Source organism: Heliconius melpomene, chromosome 21, assembly GCF_056956725.1.
Source record: "Heliconius melpomene rosina isolate 202511_hmr_F chromosome 21, ASM5695672v1, whole genome shotgun sequence".
Taxonomy (NCBI): Eukaryota; Metazoa; Arthropoda; class Insecta; order Lepidoptera; family Nymphalidae; genus Heliconius; species Heliconius melpomene.
The window spans coordinates 8715761-8736121 of record NC_140409.1 but is presented as its reverse complement, the minus strand read 5'-3'; the positions used below and the strand labels follow the sequence as shown (position 1 = coordinate 8736121).

At 32.1% G+C, this 20361-nt stretch overlaps 1 protein-coding gene and 1 pseudogene across 1 annotated transcript in view; both read right to left on the bottom strand.

The window, feature by feature from the left end:
• The window catches only part of Dhc1 (dynein axonemal heavy chain 1), a 56720-nt gene extending 43059 nt beyond the window's left edge, over positions 1 to 13661 (bottom strand). The window contains exons 1-17 of the mRNA XM_085206644.1: positions 13629 to 13661; positions 13404 to 13541; positions 13039 to 13310; positions 12783 to 12967; positions 12365 to 12525; positions 12098 to 12214; positions 11410 to 11691; positions 11004 to 11328; positions 10379 to 10602; positions 9685 to 9832; positions 9175 to 9356; positions 8521 to 8724; positions 8172 to 8445; positions 7590 to 7644; positions 7358 to 7497; positions 7000 to 7148; positions 6645 to 6777 (exon numbers count right to left, since the gene is read on the bottom strand). Coding sequence (XP_085062770.1) covers positions 6645 to 6777; positions 7000 to 7148; positions 7358 to 7497; positions 7590 to 7644; positions 8172 to 8445; positions 8521 to 8724; positions 9175 to 9356; positions 9685 to 9832; positions 10379 to 10602; positions 11004 to 11328; positions 11410 to 11691; positions 12098 to 12214; positions 12365 to 12525; positions 12783 to 12967; positions 13039 to 13310; positions 13404 to 13541; positions 13629 to 13643 — 3004 coding nt within the window. The 5' untranslated portion in view covers positions 13644 to 13661. The remainder of the gene's footprint in view (positions 1 to 6644; positions 6778 to 6999; positions 7149 to 7357; positions 7498 to 7589; positions 7645 to 8171; positions 8446 to 8520; positions 8725 to 9174; positions 9357 to 9684; positions 9833 to 10378; positions 10603 to 11003; positions 11329 to 11409; positions 11692 to 12097; positions 12215 to 12364; positions 12526 to 12782; positions 12968 to 13038; positions 13311 to 13403; positions 13542 to 13628) is intronic.
• A 3303-nt stretch (positions 13662 to 16964) lies between these two features.
• LOC146527150 (NADH-ubiquinone oxidoreductase 49 kDa subunit pseudogene) lies at positions 16965 to 18350 on the bottom strand (annotated as a pseudogene).
• Positions 18351 to 20361: the final 2011 nt, after the last annotated feature.

Sequence of the window (20361 nt, the reverse complement as noted above, 5' to 3'; positions counted from 1 at the left end):
TGGTGACAAAGATAATGCTACTTGGTACTTACAGAATTCTCACGACGGCAGCTTCCTTGATCATTTTCTTCCACTGATAACAGTATTTTTACGTATTTATATGGTTTCGTTGCCTAGCCATAGTCTTGAGAGACTTCGCGAAACTTTTTTTGCGGAATTACTTATGATTGCGCGTTTTGTTCACTTAGCTAGGCCCCACGTTGGGCGCCAGTAAAAATATCTTAAACTTTGTATTTAAAAACTATTTTATTAAAATAAAATACAATTATTATTAAAACTAGTTCTTAACTATAAGAGTGCTGGTAGTGGAATCGTCTTATTCTTGAGGTTGGTCGGCTTTAATACAAATTCGGGTGTCCCCACCCCTTTGGCTCGTTTCCCACGATGCTTTGTTTCTCATGGAGTTATTATATGAAATTTCCTCGAAGTCGGAAATCAGTGAGCCTATTGTCATCGACATCCAAATGTTCATGTGCCCCAACATGTGCAGCAGGGTTCTCGTAATGCTTTTAAAGAACTTTCTCTCCGAGTCATAAATCTACCATAGGCCCACATGCCGTCGAGCTCTTGTTTTATATTTATTATCTTTTATTTAAACCATTTGTTACAACAATGCTAGACTAGGTTGACTCACGTACCAATACAAATTTAATACTTATGTGATTTTCTCATAGATACCATTGTCAAAAATAGACCAAAAAAAAATTGGTTCCCACATGGGAAGCACTACCTTTCAAATAAAAAAAAATCATCAAAATCGGGTTACCTAATCAAAAGTTATGAAGTAACATACATAAAAAAAAGAAACAGTCGAATTGATAATCTCCTTTTCTTACAGGAGTCTGTTAAAAAAGATTTGATTTTGCGCCTGGTGATTATTAATGATACTGTTGATTATTCCTTAAATAAACAGGCTTTGTTCGATTATTTATTGTTTTTTATTTTGCAAATTATAGCTTTAAAAATATGGTAACAATTTACCCCGGTCTGTTAACAACTTGCCCAAGTCGGGGTAAGTTGTTACTTTCCGACTTCAGTCATAAAAAAAATCATAATAAAAAAGTCTTACAAAGAATACTCCAAATTACTGTTTTAATTGCAAGTCTAGATATGTAAGTTGAATTTGATTATATTGTATAAATACTAAAATCAAGTATTCGTAGCAATATTTGAGGTTAAAAAAAAATCGGTACTTTAAGCCCCGCTCTCCCCTAAATTTAAAAAAGTCAATAATTTTAACATACTAATGTTACTGGGATTCATTATAAATAAAACTAATAGACAACCCTACCAAATTTACAAACGCATTGCGTCTGGATAATTTCAACCGCACTTGTACGGAGTTCTCATAAATAATAAAGAAAAATTAGTAAGGAAATTATTTACCTATATTTTTCTTTTATTTATTCTAACTAAATATGACTGCCTTTTTGCCTATTAGGTTACAAAAAAAGAAGTTAAAATTAAAAAAACATAAATTACATATTGTAAAATATTTTCTTGACGATTCAAAAGTGCTTATAATAATCTATTGGAATAAAGAATATTTTGAATTTGAATTTGAATTTATTCATATTGCTGTTGGGAAAAAATCAAAAACCGCCATAATTACTATATATTTATACTCTCCAAATAACATTGTATTACGAACACTAAACGAATATAGAATTTAATACATATATTATAATTACAATATATATAATTACATATATTAAAATAAATAATATAATAATTGTTTTCATTAAAGTCAAATTATAAATATTATCAATTATTTACAAAAAATGGAATTCCACAATTCTATCATGTTTAATGTAAAAATTTTACACTTTTAGCAACTAATGATATTAATTGTGTGCTGTGATAATTCACTAGTGAATAGAGATACCATGGCACAATTAAAACTTGTTTAGAATTTCTAGGAGCATTTTAATATAGGTACGTAAAAAAATTTTGATTAGATATATATATAGATATATTTGGAAAATAATAAAATAAATTAAAACGAACATCATTGATACAGATTAGAAATAACACAAATCGCATTGCAATATTAACTTATTCCACATTTATTAAATCAGTCGCTAGCAATGTTTACCCGTCACAGCCCACACATTTAATATTAAAGGTTAGTTATTTAGTTAGAGCTCGTTCTATGACATCAATAAAGAGAACATAACCTAAAATCTTAGAAAACTCAACAAGCGACGCCAATATTTCCGTCGTCGACATCTTTTAAGCTTCCACATGCGCGGGGGGGGGGGTACCCTCGTAGTTGTGACATGCGCGGTTCTCATTCGTATCTCTGTAATTTATGTTATCCTAATACTGGCGCGGTTTAAATAACCTGGATGCAAATAATCCGCATCTGTTGCAGGGAACAATTTTTGTTATATATATTTTACTTACTTATGCTGCTTAGTCAAAATCAAATTCAAATTCAAAATATTCTTTATTCAAATAGGCAATTATTTATAAGCACTTTTCGAATCATCGAATGAACATATGAACAAAAAGCTACCGCCGGTTCGGAAGGCAGTTCTGCTGAGAAGAGCCGACAAGAAACTCAACAGTTGCTCTTTTCAAAATCAATGGTACAATTTATTACATTAGCTGGCAGCTATTCTGGATTACATTCAATAGACATTAATTCCATACATGTTTATCATCTAAATATTCTTGAACAGTGTAATAAGTTTTACTTGTTAGATTTTTTTTTACAAATATTTAAAATTTTGGTAGTGGCAAACTATCTATCAGTCAATTTATTTTAAATATCTTTTTTTTATTTATATCCGTCATCCTATAAAGTAATTATGTTTTATACTGTTAGGGCTGTTAGGCGTGGGCAGGATCTAGACTATATTTCATTTTGAAGACTGTCACACCTAATGTAGAACAATAATGGACCAACGAAACTATGAGAAATAATTTAATGCATGCTCAACAAAAGTTGTTAAGCATGATAAGCATTTTACATTGACAGATAAAAATTGAAGATTTGAAACAATTAAGAAACAACCAGAAAAATTGTAAAAAATAATAAAATGCCACCTTACTAAAAGCTATTCAATGTGATAGAAATTTTCCTGAATCATAAAAAAGGAGGTGTGGAACATCTGCTGAAAAATTTAACAATCCAGCTATACTATAAGATATAATTAAATATCGTAATAATAAAAGTTGTTTAGTCTGGTGGGCAATTTTAATTGACAAATAAAAATAATAGAATAATAATAGAATAATAATAATAGCCTGTGAAAAATTAAAGATATTTTTCACAGGCTATTCTCACTTAAATAGGCTCACGCAAACAAAATTGCATGTAATAAATAAATTGATATTATATTAGACATGACTACATAACGTACTTTAGCACGGGCTTATGCTAAAAGTAGTCAGCTTCAACCTTTCAAATTAGATAAAAGAAGATTCCTAAGGGATAGCGCCTGTAATATAGACGCACTCTCAGGACTCAGGAGTTAGCTCACATCAGAGAGGACATGCGCACTGCAAGTAAAGCCACGTGCCGGTATAGACATGCGCTTTAGAGATGAACGTTTCTTTAGAATTCTGCTATCCTAGTACTAATGCGGCCAAAATTGCCTATAATATCCGCATGCTTGTTGTACAAAAAATCCGCAACAAAAAAAAAACGATTATAAACCACAAAACCATAAACCATAAAATTCGTTCTAAATATTATTTATCTGTTGCATATTATATCTTTTTAGGTTCTATATATTATTGAATACTATATTATACTACTGTAGACAGTAAAGCACTTCTTATAAGATATCAGTTCTAGTTGAATGTATAAAAAAATTAAAAAGAAGAGAGCGTGACCATTTTGTATTTGCAATATACAATCGCCATTTATATCTTGTTTTATCATTGTTTTTTTCTTTGATATTGTTTGAAAAATTATTATTTGTATGGCTATTGTATTTAAAATGATAGGTAATGAAAAAAAAATTAAAGGAGAGTAAAAATACTGTCAATAGTCACCACCTCAAACTATAATACTACATCTATTAATAAGTCGGTAAATAGAATAATATAAAATAATAAAAGGGGTGGTGATTATTCACACTATTTTTGCTCTCCTTTAAGATTTAGAAAATGTAGATACGTTCAATTGACTCTTATACCGTGATTTATTATTTAATAGAGAAAACTAATTAAATAATTTCAATAGCAAAAAGGTTTATCATTTCTAGGTTCAACCATTTGTTTGTTAAAAATAGACGTAACCATAGATACTGCTGATCATGCGTACGAACGTTGAAACCGCGTGGTCATTAGACATGCGCACAATAGCAAGACGACTCCTTCAGTTTGCTGATTTCCTGGTGCAATTGCGGGCAAAATTGTCCGCCAATATCCGCATCTATCTTGCAAGAAACAAATAATTTAACTTAATTTGGTTAATTAGATATAACAAGTAAAAATATTTTGTCTGTACATTTAGTATTTTTGACTGAAATGGACAGAGGGGAAAATGAAAATATTATTTACTAGCGGACCCGGACGCGGCTACGCCTGCTGAATATAATTTCTATAGAAATATAATTTCAATCTAGATGAAATGCTAAAAGTGACTATTATATTTATTTTCATAAGGATGAATATCAAAATGACGCGGTAACGAACGCGGTCGCGTAGCGACGACGGTTGCTATTAACATGGCAGAATAAATTGCATGTCAAATTAGAAAGTATTTCAATTTATTAGTATATACGTGTAATGTAATGTTACATAGCCTATAGCACTTCTGAAGAATGCAGCTTTCATACAAAACAAAAACAAAGTAAATCGATCCAGTAGATCCAGAGATCTTAGCGTTCAAACAAACAAACTCTTCCGCTTTATTATATTAGTATAGATTAATATATAATTTCTTCATAGAGCTATCTTTATCTGTCATAGAGCTATCTTTATGAAACTTACAGAGACTCTACTCAAATATCAGTAGTTTTTGAAATTACCAGTATTTTTTTTCGCTACAGGCCCTGAAAGTTTTATTTAAATTTAACTTTTTAAAAAATATTTTTATTTCGATGTTAATTACAATAATAATAGATAAAAAAGTTTTTAATTATTGTATAATAAATACTACATGATTTTTTATTACGTTATATTAAGAAAAAACAAGAGGCAAATTTCTCCAAGTATCCGATTATTTCCAAAAAAAAATCAAATTCCCAAATATGATGATGAAACTGAGACTGAGACCACTATTGATCCGTCGATCGAGTTACACTCTGTATATACATATATGTACTTTAAATTAATAAAATAAATATTATACACTCTAATTTATATATATTTATAAGTGGAAATTATTCCGCCAAATGCTGGAGGTATTGGGTGTTGCCAGAGGGAGAAAATGAAAATATTAAATACTTCATTTTTCATACTTTCATTTACTTCGTTTAATGATTGATGACGTTTAATAATTGAGTAGAAATTGCTGTCTATCATATTTCGCAGATAATTTATTAATAAATATTTTTTTATTAATAAACTTAGTAAATCATTTCCTGTTTGTGGAGGAGCTCACCAAGCAGCAACAGGTATTTTCGTTCCTCATCGTACCAGGCTAACATAAAACCAATAGAGGCTTTATGTTACTCCTTGCGTTTCGATATTTGCAAATAGTTGAGAAATGTAGATAGGAAGAGATTGTGCAATACTATCACGCTAACTACTCATTATAATGAATTTCGAATTTTACTTTAAATAATTTATAGCAAAGAATTAACTAACTTTAATTAACTTAAATAATTTTATTATCTCACGTTCTGATCAATTAGTTTCTGATCAGATAACTGTAGCTTTACAGTTAATCTATACCGACTGTGTTTTTTTCAGCTCACTTAGCAAGGTAGTGGGAACCTGGGAGCCTAGTGTTAAAACACTCCGTTCCCATTTAGACACACATGCCATTCACCACTTTCCGCCAAATTCTATAGGCACTGCGTGTTGACCGGCGGCACTCAACGCCGCACTTTCCCACACTATACCGACTGTAATTTGAGTTATATACTAACATGTATTATAATGTAATAACATATGATCATTAATATAATTTTGTAATAGTTAATAATACGATGATATTGACAAAAGTAAATTCATTCATGTAGTAACATATAGTAGGTTATTTTTTTTATCATATATTATATAGGATAAAGTCAGGTAGGAATTATTTAGAAAGATAACCGTAGAAAACTAACCACACCACGTTTGAAAGAAATTAGAAATAAAAAGAATGCAATAAACATTTTTCATCATAATCCAACTCCAGTATTTTTATCCAGTTTTTCTAATTATAAGTACGTATATAAAAACCACTTGGCCACCCCACTACATGCTTGGAAATTGGAACGAAAAATAAGTTTTATTATTAAAATTAGAGCCACGTTCATTAATAGTTTGAAAATCCGAAGAGAAGATAACTACTAGGTAGGAACATTACACTCCTTTATTGAAATAATGCCAAATAATCATCATTTTAATGTAATAATACATTACAATTTTAAAATTTATATAGTCAACAATTATTATATATTATATAGCAGTCAGCATTGTCTTGTTGTGACAAAATATATGAAATATAAAAGTAATATCTAGTATATTAGACTTACCAATATTATCGACGTCTTGAGAAAATTGCTTTATAATGAGATCCAAAGCGCGTCTAGTCACCTTTATTAGCACATCCACCACCTTGCGGCTGTAGTATCGTCGCATCTCGCTGACAGCATTTTTCACCATTTCCTGTTACAAATTACAATATATAATTTTATATGCATACGTCACTCAATACGCAATTCCTCCAGAATTCGGCAGAAAATAGGGAACGGAGTGACTTAACATTAGGTTCCCTCTGCCTACCCTGCTGTGTGCGGAATACAGTGTAAAAGTTATTTATTTTATTTTATAATTATTAAGGTTTAATTAATGCTATTAAGCGTAATTTAGTTGGTATATAATTTGTACCTGCATGCTTTTAGATAAACCGCCAGCAGGTACGGATAACAAGCGATGAGGGCTCTCGAAGCATTCCCATACTGCAGACCAATCTTGCTGTCCACTGGCCGTAGATTCATTCAAGGTGGACGCCGCACCACTGGTAGATTGAACGTCGTCTACATTTGGAAACAAATAAATTAAGATTTTTTGCTTTTAATTCTAACACACGCTTTTACCCTAGAAGGATATCCATACCACTTTCGTCTCGTACACTATCAACTATTTTTTCACCCCCTCTGATGAATTTATGAACATCCTGTAAGTACGTAACTATAAAATGAAGTACTTATTAATTAAATAGTAATAATACCTAATATTAGCTTACCATCAGCGATAAGAAATTCAAAATCAGAATTAATCTCAGTAGGTTTCACTTGCTGAGCTGCTTTTTTAACTAAATCAAGTACTTCTTCGACTGCTTCCTCTACCATTAAGCTTTTTCTATTCAGTTCTACACAAGCGTTTCTGAAATCAATAAATATATATGTAAAATGGAATAAAATAAGTTTATAATACTTTAATAATTTTATTTAATATTTAATAATTTTACATCTTACCGGCAACCATTCTCCACGTGTTCAATGAACTCTTCGACAGACCATGGAGTTTCTTCTAAAATAAAAAAAATATTTGAAATTTTACTCATGCTCAAACATATTATGTTAAATAATGTCCATTGGTTTGTCCTTCATATATTTAAGTTATCAATAGCATCATAACTGACAACGAACAATCAAAACTATTAGGCTTAGTACTAAGAGAAAATTACACACACCAAAAAAGATCGAGATTTTACGAAAGACAGCAACGAAAAGAAAGTCATAAAGGCTATATAAACGAACTTGGGGCAGTTAAAATATTTCAAACCTAAACTAAAGAAATTAATCAAGGTACCTCAACTTTAAACGTAGGATTTTTTTTAAAACGATATTTTATTATATATTTTATTTGAAAAAATAACTTTTTCAGTTTTGGGAATTATTTTTATTCTGAATTATATTAGGCTTTTATAGAGTAGTTACAACTGTGATTTCATTTAAAGTGGTGCTGACAATTCCAACCTGTATGTTGTACTACGCCAGACTATCTATGCTTTCTTAGACTATATAATACAAATAATAAAATACTTAATACGATACCTGGTAATGTTATTAATGTAACCTCTTGCATGCCAGACAACATGTAAATTATTCTATTAGTGTAAATATCATGCACTCTTGTAACAAGGACGTCGAAGCCATTTATTGCAGAATTAGCACGATCAATAAACTCCTTCCAATCTTCACTTGTCCACGAGACAGACTTCAATCCAGGTAGCAATAGAGAAGAGAGACGTACCACTTGTGGTAAAAGTAAAGGACGAACTTCTAATTTAACTTGTCTTATTGTTCGTAGATAATCTTCTAGTAGAAACTAGAAATATAATTCAGTATCATTAGTGAAAATAATAATGTCATTTGTTTTTTGTCTGCTAAGTTATTACAATACCTGCAATGAATCATTAACTAGTGTAAAATAATTCTTCTTTGCATATAATGAATGGCAGACAATTGGCAATCCTAGGCCCATCTTAACAAGACAGTCTGACTCCCTTATTAGCAATTTAATTGTGTGGTCTAGATTGACAGTTATACGACCAGAGTCATCTATTTTCAGTAAGGTATTGTTCAAGCTATCATCCACATCCCATAACTGAAAGATAAAAATATTTTTATTAAACTACTCTCACATATTGCTTACATTGAATATTATGAGAATTTTATGTTTTATTTTGCATTATTTTAACTAAAAAGGCTTCAAATATATTGTTTATATGTTAATTATAATTTAACGAAAGGGAATATAAAAATCATTTAGCTATATGTAATGAATAACCCAATCGGTACTAGTAGTGGTTTTTGATACAAGCGTGTGATTGTAATCGCAAAAGGTTGTGGGTTCGATTCCTACTCGAGGAAATGAAATATTAAATATTTTAATTTTCCGCTCTGGTGTCGAGAGAGTGATAAGTTCCGACAGTCAACTCCCAATGAATCCAGAATTCGGCGGACATTTAGAACGAAATTGGGAACACTAGGTTCCCTCTACCTGCCATGCTGAGTGCGGGATACAGCGTGAAGTGAAAAAATATAAAAAAATCACATTCTGATTCATCCAGACAGCTCTCATGGTATCCTCATAGTTGGTTATGAGCGAGCGCGTGGCCGTGTACTTGCGCATCATGTCGGCGGCGGCGGGCAGCGCGCGCAGTACTGGGTGCGCGCAGACACTGTCCACCGTCTCCGTCATGTTGTACATGAGACAGCGAGCCCATTTTATACGGCCTATGAATTTTTATTTAAATACAAAGATGATTTTTTTTTTATTTTCGTTTTTACTATGTAAATCTAACAAAAGAGTCGAAAAAATTGTAATTTTGTCAGTTAGTAAAATTATTGAGGTAAACTAAACGTGACACGTTGTAAGTTCGATTTCCACTCGCGGAAATAAAATATTTTACATATTTGTTACCTCTCTCTGGTAACAAGGCAAGGCCGGAAAGTCGGAAAGTGGAGAAAGAAAGTATGTAAATGGGAACAGATTGCCTCAACACTAGGTTCATCATTCATATATTCATATAAACGATCAATTATAACACCCAAATAAGTATACCTGCGACAGGTGAGTAATTTCTTGGCAGAGGAGGATCATCTTTTTGCCTTTTAAACATTTTCATTATTTTGTCCACTTCTTTTTCACTGTATTTCAACACTCTGTCATATTTTTCGCTCAACTTGGTTATTTGAATTTTCTGGCTCACCTTAAAATTAATGTTAAATATTTATATTCACACAAGATATTTAAAAAAACAGATCTATTTATACATATCTACAACAACACAACACAAAACAGCTTCACCCTTTATCCCTAGCGGGGTAGTCAGTGAGAACGGAGCGCCAAACGCTACGGTCTCTACATACCTCTTTCGCCTCGTCCACTATCATTAACCTCTACATACATGCCTCCTGTGGAATCCTCATGCTTTTTACGAGACTTTCCTCCAGTATCTTTGATACTGTGTTCTCGAAGGTCAACCGAGGTCTCCTCTTAGCTACTTTTCCATCATAGATCTTTTTTGCCATTCTTTCATCACTCATTTTTACGACGGGCCCAAACCAGCTGAGCACGTTCTACTTCATTCTTAACATCCTCGCTACTATCTTCCATTCTGTGTATCTCTTCATTGTGGATTCGATCTGCTAAGCTGACTCCGCATATCCTACGAAGAAATCGCATCTCCGCGGCATTCACCTTTTTTCACTCTTCTTCTGTAATACCCACAATATCTATATTTAAGAAAACATACTTTTTCAAATCTAGTAAGAAATTTGATGCCTTGTGGTGTCTCCCAAACACTGGCAAAGTTCACTTCAATTGTGTTTCCAATTGATTCTCGAAGTGCATTTGTCTTGTCTTCGAAGACGTGGTAATCTTTGTCAAAATCATTATTGCGATAGTCGAGATAGTCGTATTGACAAGATGTCACTGCTTTCTTAGCTTCATTAAATGAATGCATTGCATCTTCTAGATCTACAATGTTTAAAAATATATTAATATATTTTTTTCTAACAATTTATGTAAATTTTGAATTAAATAGTTCTGCACTTGTAATGATTTTAAGCGATATCAGAAAAATGCACTATCAACCCGAGGCGGTCGTGGAGCTAGGACACAATAGTGAGACAGTAAACGCGACGGTTGTGGGTTCGATTTCCACTAGGGGAATGAAATAATTAATGTTTTCATTTCCTCGCTTTGGTAACGCTAAACGTTAAGGCTAAACGCGGCAGTGAGTTCTGCCACTCAACACGCTATATCTCAAGTATTTGGTGGAAAGAAACGGAACGTCTTACTAGGTTCCCTCTGATTGCTTTGACCGAGATACAGCGAGAAGCTTTTTGCGTAACCTATAAAATTTCAAGTATTCCTACCTTCACCCAGGAGCAGTCCTTCCATGCGTTTTTCAAATAAATGATTATAGTCATCCATTAAATCAAACATAGATATAATTTTATTAAGTCTCTTACAGAATGTATCAAACTTTCCAAATACATAATTTTCTGAAAAACTAAATTGTTCAGTATTAGGGAGAAATGCCTGATTCTTTACGAAAATATACGTATCTCTATATGTTTTATTTAAATTAATACAATGTATTAATTTCTCACGCACAACATCTCGTTCTTGGGACCAAATCGTTTCTTTGAAGCGACATGTTATATACTGCTTGCAAGTTTCAATCATTTGATTGGTTATCTAAAAAAAAATATTTTTATATATGTATAATAAGCCCTAATTTTAGATAATATTTAATTACTTAAACGTTCCTTAACTTACTTTCACCATTAACGATGATATTCTTTCAGAAGTATTATAAAACTGGGAAACACTATGTATCAATCTCACCGTCTGTAGTAAACTTAATATGGAGTCTTTTATTTTGACAGGATCGTCTAGATATAAGGAATGGCAGCACTTTTCCATTGCTTGTATAAATTTTGCATTGTCTTTTGCTTCATTATAGCAAAATGTTATCTTATGATCAGTATCACGCCAAAGCTTTATATATTTAGAATTCGCCAGTTGAAGACAAGTCAAAGTTAACTGAACCTCATTATTCTAAAAGTTAATCAATTAACAGCTATTTAACATATTTATACTAGGTACAAAAGTTATTTTTTTATTAATTTTTAGACTATTCACTTAAAAACGTAAAATATTTTACAAAAACATTCGTTATTATCTAATTTTACAATATAAATATTTAGTTAAGCAAGACAAAGTTACTAATAACGAACCCTGAAAAGTTACGATTATAGAATAAATAAAGCTTTTTCATAATAAAATCGGTTTTGCTGCTGATATATACATATAACTAACGATGCCTGTTGTAATTATTGCGATTGAAATATAACTGTAAGTTAGTTTAAAAATTACATTTAAAAAATCTTCGAAATATTTAATCATCATTATATTGTAATATATAATAAAAGAAATTCATGCTTATGCTATTCTGAAAAAATACCTGCAAATAAGAGACCAGCTGTGAAAATTGTGCTCCTCTCTTTTTCCAGTATTCGAGCTCATCTTGAGGACCACTCGAGTCTACTTCCCGACGTAACTGTTCACTTTCACTTAGAATCTGGAACATAGTGTCCACATTCATTCTATTTACAAAATATTTTATAAAATTGCTTGTACAAATATCATCTTGGATAATAAGACTACAATTGCAACTAAATAAGTAGGGCTTTCTTTTTGTAATGTATTGAAAAATAAATAAACTACAGACCTCCATAATTTTTTTAATCCATTCATTTACTCTTTCCTCCAGTGACGTAATTGTGTTGGGATTTTTTATCATTTCCTTTAACTCAATATGGTCATTTAAATTTGCCATTAACGCTTGTCCATCATCAAAAAGATTCACTTGATTGCACACTTCTTCACAAACTGTTCAAATGGAAAAATATATATCGCGCCTTTAGAATTATTAAATTAAAAATATCAAGTTTTGGGAAAAGTCAAATAAAGATGTGCACAATTACATTTTTGTACAAAAAATTAGGCTTACAAAATCATTTAAATTAACTATTGATTTATTTATCTATTTTTTCTCAAAATCATGGTGTTTTTTTTATTAGATCACTATTGTAATTATAATATTCACATATATTAATTACAATTAATTTATAAATTTTTATTCTTACCTTTTAACGCACTACAAAATGATCTTAAACCGGGTAGCAGCTGGTTTTTGACAATTGGGAACCTTGTTTCATCTTCATCTCCGTCGCTACTAGGATGAGCTAAGGCACTCATATATACGAATTCCATGACACGTTCTATAGCTGTTACGAGTCCCACTTTGTCCGCATTCAGGATACCACAGAACCTAATTTTTTTTATTAATTAATATTTTTGCCTCCATATATATTTTATTCTAGTAAATTCTAGTACACTTACAAATCTTTATGAAATCCTTCTTCAGGCAATTGTTTGCTTACATTTATACGAAACATGTAAATACAGACTCCGGTAAACTTTACATCCCAACCATCAGAGAGAAATAACTTTTTTTTAAGAGTAATTTGTGGAGGCGGTATCTTTCCTTGTGCTTGTTGTCTTGATTTAGTGCCTTCTGGTAAAGGGCGATGCTCAATTTCCTCTACATCTTGGTAGTACCAGAGTAGTTTATTTCTCATGTGTGGTAAGAATAGCTGATTAATATCATCGAGCTGTAATATCAAATAATAATTCATAAAATAATAGGTAATTATCGTTAATATTTCACGACACTTAATAAGTTTAAGAAGAAACTTTTTAAATACCATATTTCCCTCAAATACATGGTCCATAATTGCGTGACGGGGTAGGCCTGTACCATCGATAAGGAGTTGAAATGTGAACTCCAATCGAGGGTCCATCTCCCCCCGTCTTGCCTTGCGCTCGCATTCTTCACGTCTTTTCTAATAACAAAAATACTAAAATCACAAATTTGAACAAAACATATTTATGGAGATGAATTTGAAGTATAATAAATAGGTTCAGCAGACCTGAAGTATATCCATAACATCTTCCTCCTCTTCCTCATCGCTAGATCCTGGTTTAATGCCACACACAAACATTCTTAATTATAAATTGTGGTTAGCTTTACCAAAAATTAAAAGATTTTGAGAAACTCTTCTCAAAAAAAATCATATAATTTTTTTTATCTTTAGCATTTCCATTTTAAAATCCAAACTAAATATTTTTAAATATTTTGCACCTTCTACCTAAGCTTTATATTTTGCTATGAACAAGCCCTGTGGAGGATTTGCTACAAACTGTCGGTAAGCAACACGGCTTTAGACGAAACAATACTTGTAATATGCAAATTAAATGGACAAGTAGGAGGTGTTATTAAAAGGGAAGGGGGTGGTACGGCATATCATTTGCTTGTACAAATATTAGTGGCGGCACGCAGCACCCCTACCCGGCTGGATTACAGTACATTTAATAAAAGGTGTCAATTTAGGAGACCCATGAGTCATTTTACCATAAAACAATAGAGTTCTTGCGTGCAACCAAGATATTTTGCAGCAGTAATTTTCTGATCGAGGTGTGTTATTGTCGATTCGCGCAGATTATTTTATGGTGAAGGTGTATATATATACGTGTAAGTGGGTATGCAATTTTATTCGGTACTAAAAATAATAAAGCAGATTCTATAGTTTCTTGGTTAAGTTCAATTGTTTTTTTTTTAATATCTTATATGCATGTGCTAACTGTTAATATATAAAGATATAAAAAAGTTAAAATCAACAATTTACCTAAATTTAAGCGTGACTAGCGAGTCTAGCGACCCACTCGCGGCTTCTCCCGCTTGCATAAACTTATGCAACTACACAATTATTAAATTTACTAATTTGCATTACTTTCGTTTTTTAATTATAGTATAATTTTAAAAACAATATATAAACCTGTATGTAAAAGTAAAGTTTCAGGCAATTCACTAAAACAGTTTTTTAAAACATAAAAAATTGTCTAACTAACAATATCCTTTAAAATGATATATTTCTTTTATTTCAACAACGATTGAAAATTGTTATTAAAGGTCGTTTCCGAGATTAACCCGAAAAAACACACAGACAAACTGACAAAAAATTAAAAATCATTGGTTTTGGTTCTGTTACGTTATTAAATGTCATCAATAATTTTCTATGTTATACTTATATTTTCCAAGTACAAACATTCTGACCTGCATCTCTATAATATATAATAGTACTCGTAGATATAGATTTGTTGGCGCTTAAGACATTTAAGTATGTACCAGAGTAATAGAACAAGAAATACTTGTCCTTAATCTGTAATGATTTTAAATGAAATGGGTAATATGTGAAAATCATTCGATAAATGAGTAACGTACAATTTCTAACAACGTAATATATCAACAGCACATTTGGTGCAACAATGACATATTTGCACTTTGTTTTAAATTAGCTTCATTAATTGTATAAATAGGCTTTCCATATACATTAACATATAAAAAAAGTGCACTTACGTCATTGGTGGAAAGTAGTGCTTGCTGCGACATAAGCGTGCGACTGTAAACGCGAAAGGTTGTGGGTTCGATTTCTATTCGAGGAAATACCACCACCTACTCCTTCTGATAAATAGGTAAAGCGCGGTGTTGAGTTCCACCACTCAACACGCAATGCCTCCAGAATTCGGCAGAAAGGATTGGGATTGAAAAGAATAATGAAAGTTGTTTTAACACAAGGTTTCCAGGTTCTCTCTGCCTACCCATATATAACATATACGGGATACGGCATGAAGTTTTAAAAAAGGTCATTATTGCTGCGCTATAAATTGTAAATTGCAACAGATTATTTGAAACCGTTTTTTTTAAGATTCATCAATCAACACCAATATTGTTAACGATAAAGCCGAAATAAAAAATAATATACATATAAAAAATAATAATAAAAGACAAACAAAGAAATTAACATACAATACTTACAAAATTACTTATGACCCTTCCAAATACAGACAAGTCCATCTTCAGTTAATTTAATGACGATAATGATATTAAACTTTCATAGAGACTAACTTATAGGCCAGATATAAAAAGTAAATGAGGCTTCCGTACACCTCCATGATTAAATTGAAATAAAAGAATTGACGTGAGTGCGTGCAAAAGAGATCAGCACACAAAGAAAAAAGAAAAGAAATACTGCACGAAATGAAATACCATTTTTATGCTCACATGTAAATGATAAAATCTATGGTTCTGTATCAAATAAAGTGGCGTTTATCACGAATACTCCAACAACTTATGAAATATTTTAAGTTTGGTAACTTGACTATTTTCATTTTGGGTAGTTAGGTAGTTACATAACGAAAAGAATTAGATATTAACATCGTAGAGCTCTAGACAATATAGAGATAAAATAAAATGCACAAATATCGAACAAAGATAATTGAAACTATAATTGTAAAAATAAACAAATTGAACAAATTTAAATTGTTATATAAATGCATAGTTCATTATTCATATTAATATACATATTGATATAGTAATTATTAACGTAATATATTCGTTGAATTTTTAGGTTTTATATTTACTGTAATTTTAATCTAGCGAAATATTCAAAGATAAAACTTTTAATGTCATACCTGAACTACAACCAAATCTACCATCCTGACACTTTTCTCCACTTTTCTTTTTCACTTTTCAGCCACAATCCATGTCCTAAAGTATATTCACAAATTATCCGAATTGCTTATTTCCGCGTACGGACACATGTCGGCTCACAATAATATTTTTTGACTGACTAGTAAGCTGATTCGTATCATTCCGACGGCAGGGCATGTTCGCTATCATGTCCATAAAAAATGAGGCATCTTATGGTTGCGTGAAAGATAATGAGACGATTTTTGTGCCAAAATGAAATATTTACTAGAACTCGCATATAAAATATAAAATATGAATATTATTCACAAATCTTAAAATTTCTTTAGTCACGAAATAGTAAGAAAGAATGAGTAATATAACAATTTTAATACGTATCTTTAAAGGACTATCTATAAGCTCCTTGGTGATGGCTGTTTAATGTCTAAGACTAAGAGTTAGTGTTATTTTCTTGCTACTATAAGGAATTCGTAAACGTAATGTTTTTAAACTTAATTATCAGGCAATCGATGTTTTGCTAATAACATGTTATTTAATCTAATAACAACTTTTCTTTAGTAAGATTAATATTCATTTCTTTTATTAATATATATATGTTCTTAGCTACCCTGTGATTTATTAGACTATAAATTTTATACAGCCAGTATAAATTTTCACCTCAACTAATATCAATATTAAAAACATTATTTCACATTGTCTTATTTGAAATTATTTCCATCTATCGATCGATATCCCCAAATACAACATCAATTGTGGCAATTAAAATGGAAATATCAGCGAGCATTAAACCTTTACCCATGAAAGCTAGCCCAGCTAAATGATTATACGAACATGATCTTATGCCGACGCGATATGGTTTGGAGGTGCCATCAGCCACCATATAAAATCCTAATTCTCCTTTAGGACATTCGACAGCTGTATATGTTGCACCTGGAGGTACTAAATAACCTTCAGTGCAAAGTTTAAAGTGATGAATAAGTGCTTCCATTGAAGTTTTCATTTCTGCTCTAAGTGGCAAAGATATTTTTGAATCATCTGTTTTAATTTCGCCTTCAGGCATAGTGTCAATCACCTGATTTATAATTCTCAAAGACTGACGTAGCTCCATTAATCTAAGGAGATGACGATCGTAGCTATCTCCCATAGTACCCACTGGTACGTCGAAATCATATTGATCATATCCATCGTACGGGTGCGCGATACGTAAATCCCACTTTACACCAGTACACCGAAGCATAGGACCACTGAAACCTCGATAAATAGCTTCATGAGCACTCACGACACCAATACCGGCTGTTCTTGCATAATACATCCTACTTCCTGTGGCTAAATCTTCTGTTTCATCGCACCGCTCTCCCAGTTTTGAACAAAATTCGTGAACATCATCAAGAAATCCTATGGGAATATCTTGCGATACTCCCCCCGGGCGTATGTATGCGCAATGCACTCGTGCACCACAAAGGCGCTCTTGGAGCTCATAAATCTTTTCACGTTCTTCACACATCCAAAAAAAGGGAGTAATTCCGCCAGCGTCAAGGATGGTACCAGATATGTTCAAAAGATGATTAGCTACACGACTAAGTTCACTGCAAAGCACTCTTATGGCTTTCGCTCTTGGAGGTACTTCAATATTAAGCAAATTCTCAACAGCGATTGAAAAGCCTTGTTCGTTAGCCAATGTCGAAACATAATCAAAACGGTCTACATAAGGTAAATTTTGAGTATAGTGCTTATTTTCCATTAACTTTTCCGTAGCTCGGTGTAAGAAACCAATATGAGGATCGGCACGCACAACTGTCTCTCCATCCAACTCTAATATCAGTCTAAGAACGCCATGCGCTGCTGGATGCTGGGGACCAAAGTTAATCCACATATTTTTCAGTTTACGCTCAACAGGTCTCACTCTGGAGTGATAAATCACTTTATAATACTTTTCGATCTCTTCAGTTGGAAACATCGCCACTCCAGCAAATTGGTTTACAAATTCAACATCAGGGTGCCATCTTTTTGCTTTTAATGGTGCAAAAGTTTTAATATAACAAACTTGTTTAAAGATATGTTTTTTTTTATAAAATTTACAACACTTAGAAATCAACATGATCATCTCTGTGATACAATTACAATTATAATACAAAAGTAAAATGCATTACGGCAATGTCAAAGCTTGTATTTTCAATATCCGTCATTTAATACCAAAATGGCCAGTTTATAAGTACCTATATAATAACCTATAGGTACACCTAGATATTGGTAATAAATCACTTATCTAAGTTATCTATCTATCTATTTCGGTAGTTCTCCTCAATTTATTATTTTTAATCAAAACTTACGTTTTTTTTAAACCAGCATGTAAAGTTGAAATTTTGCACATTAAAATTGAAAATCTGGAACATCTCATGATCAATCACAACTGTCTAGCAAAATTACAAGAAATCAAAAAATCTCCATAAAAAATTGTTCAACGCGATAGGCGTTTTCCATTGACATGTTAAAATATCTGTAATATCTGATAAAAGACTATGAATTATAAGAAATAATAACATGCCGCCTTAGCTAAAGTTGTTCAGTTCAGTTATAGGCAATTTTATTCGACAAATAAAAATAATTGAAAAGTGAGGTTTCGTGGCCAGTGGGACCAGTAGGATAAACTTCGACTGTCACTGCGATGGTTGTGTCGATCTCCACTCAGGCATTCAATTATTATTATTTTTTTTATTTCGCCGCTCCCGTTAAACAACGTGTATTAATTCAACACGCAGTGACTCGGATGGTAGTAGGTAAGTGGAGAAAGTAGTGTCTGAACTCTACGTTCTATAGGCAGTTAATGGAAATACGAGCCACAAAGTTAGAGCGGCCACTACTGCAGTTGTGTCACCGAGCCTGCTTTGTATTTAATATACTATAAGCGCAATTTCCTTACCTCAACTACTTCATCATCTTCTTCCACACCCTCATATTTTACGAAAGCAAAACGCAACTGATTCTCAAAGTTTTCACGCGCTTCAGACCTTTCTCTATCACTTAAATTATCCATATTTTAATAAAATTAGTAATATATATGTTAATAATTTTAATGTATAAAACAATTTATATCATTTTCTCGAATTTAAAAAGATAAATTAATAACGCATTTGAGCCAAATGGCGTTATAGTACCACAACCATTGCAGTTTAGATTTTCCCACTACTGAAGTGTTGATAGGTGTGAAACTATCGATAAAACAGGCGAGGTGTTCGCGGTGACTTGTAGGCAATTAAAAAGTTCTAACAATAAAGCTTATGAGGGCGGGTTTCATGTTTCATATTTCTTTTCCGGATTTTTTATACTTTTCTCAAAATGATATCTTTTATAATTAATCATAACTACGTAAAAGTATTCAAGTCACTCCCGATATCTAGACGACATCACAAATGAATGTAATCGTATCCAGGCATGTTCCTATATGGAAAATACCCACCTATTGTGACCTAAAACAGTTTTGCTTGAAGGTTTATTGAACATGTTAGAAAAAGACAGCTTAGAGTAACATCCATACAATTTCGTTTCGAGCCGTAGCGTTTCAGTGTAACATTACAGGCGACCTACTAGATACAGCGTAGCCTAGTACAAATAATATTACTTCAAAATGATTATTCGTTTAAAGATACGTTTAAAGTTTTAAGTATAATTGAAGAATATTATAAGTGTTCTTTTTTCAGCTTCACGCTGTATCCAGCACAAAGCAGAGTGGGCAGAGGGAACCTAGTTCCCCACTTTCTGCCGAATTCTGGAGGCATTACGTGTTAAGTGGCAGAACTCAACCGCGCGATTTGCCTCGACACCAGAGCGAAGAGAATGGAAATATAAACGTAAATACGTAAATATATCACTTCTTCGAGTGGGGATCGAACCCACAACCGCCGCGTTAGTCACACCATTGTGCCGCTGCGCCACGATGGCCTCAAATAATCGATAAATATGTTACGCACTCGGTATTAAATTGTGTAGTAGGCATACCTACAGTATTGACAATCCAATTTTCATTCTAAATATTTTGTGAATAGATCATTCGTCGTAACGTAACCATGAGAAAATGGTGACTCTTCCATATATGGAGTACAGTATAAATATTATAT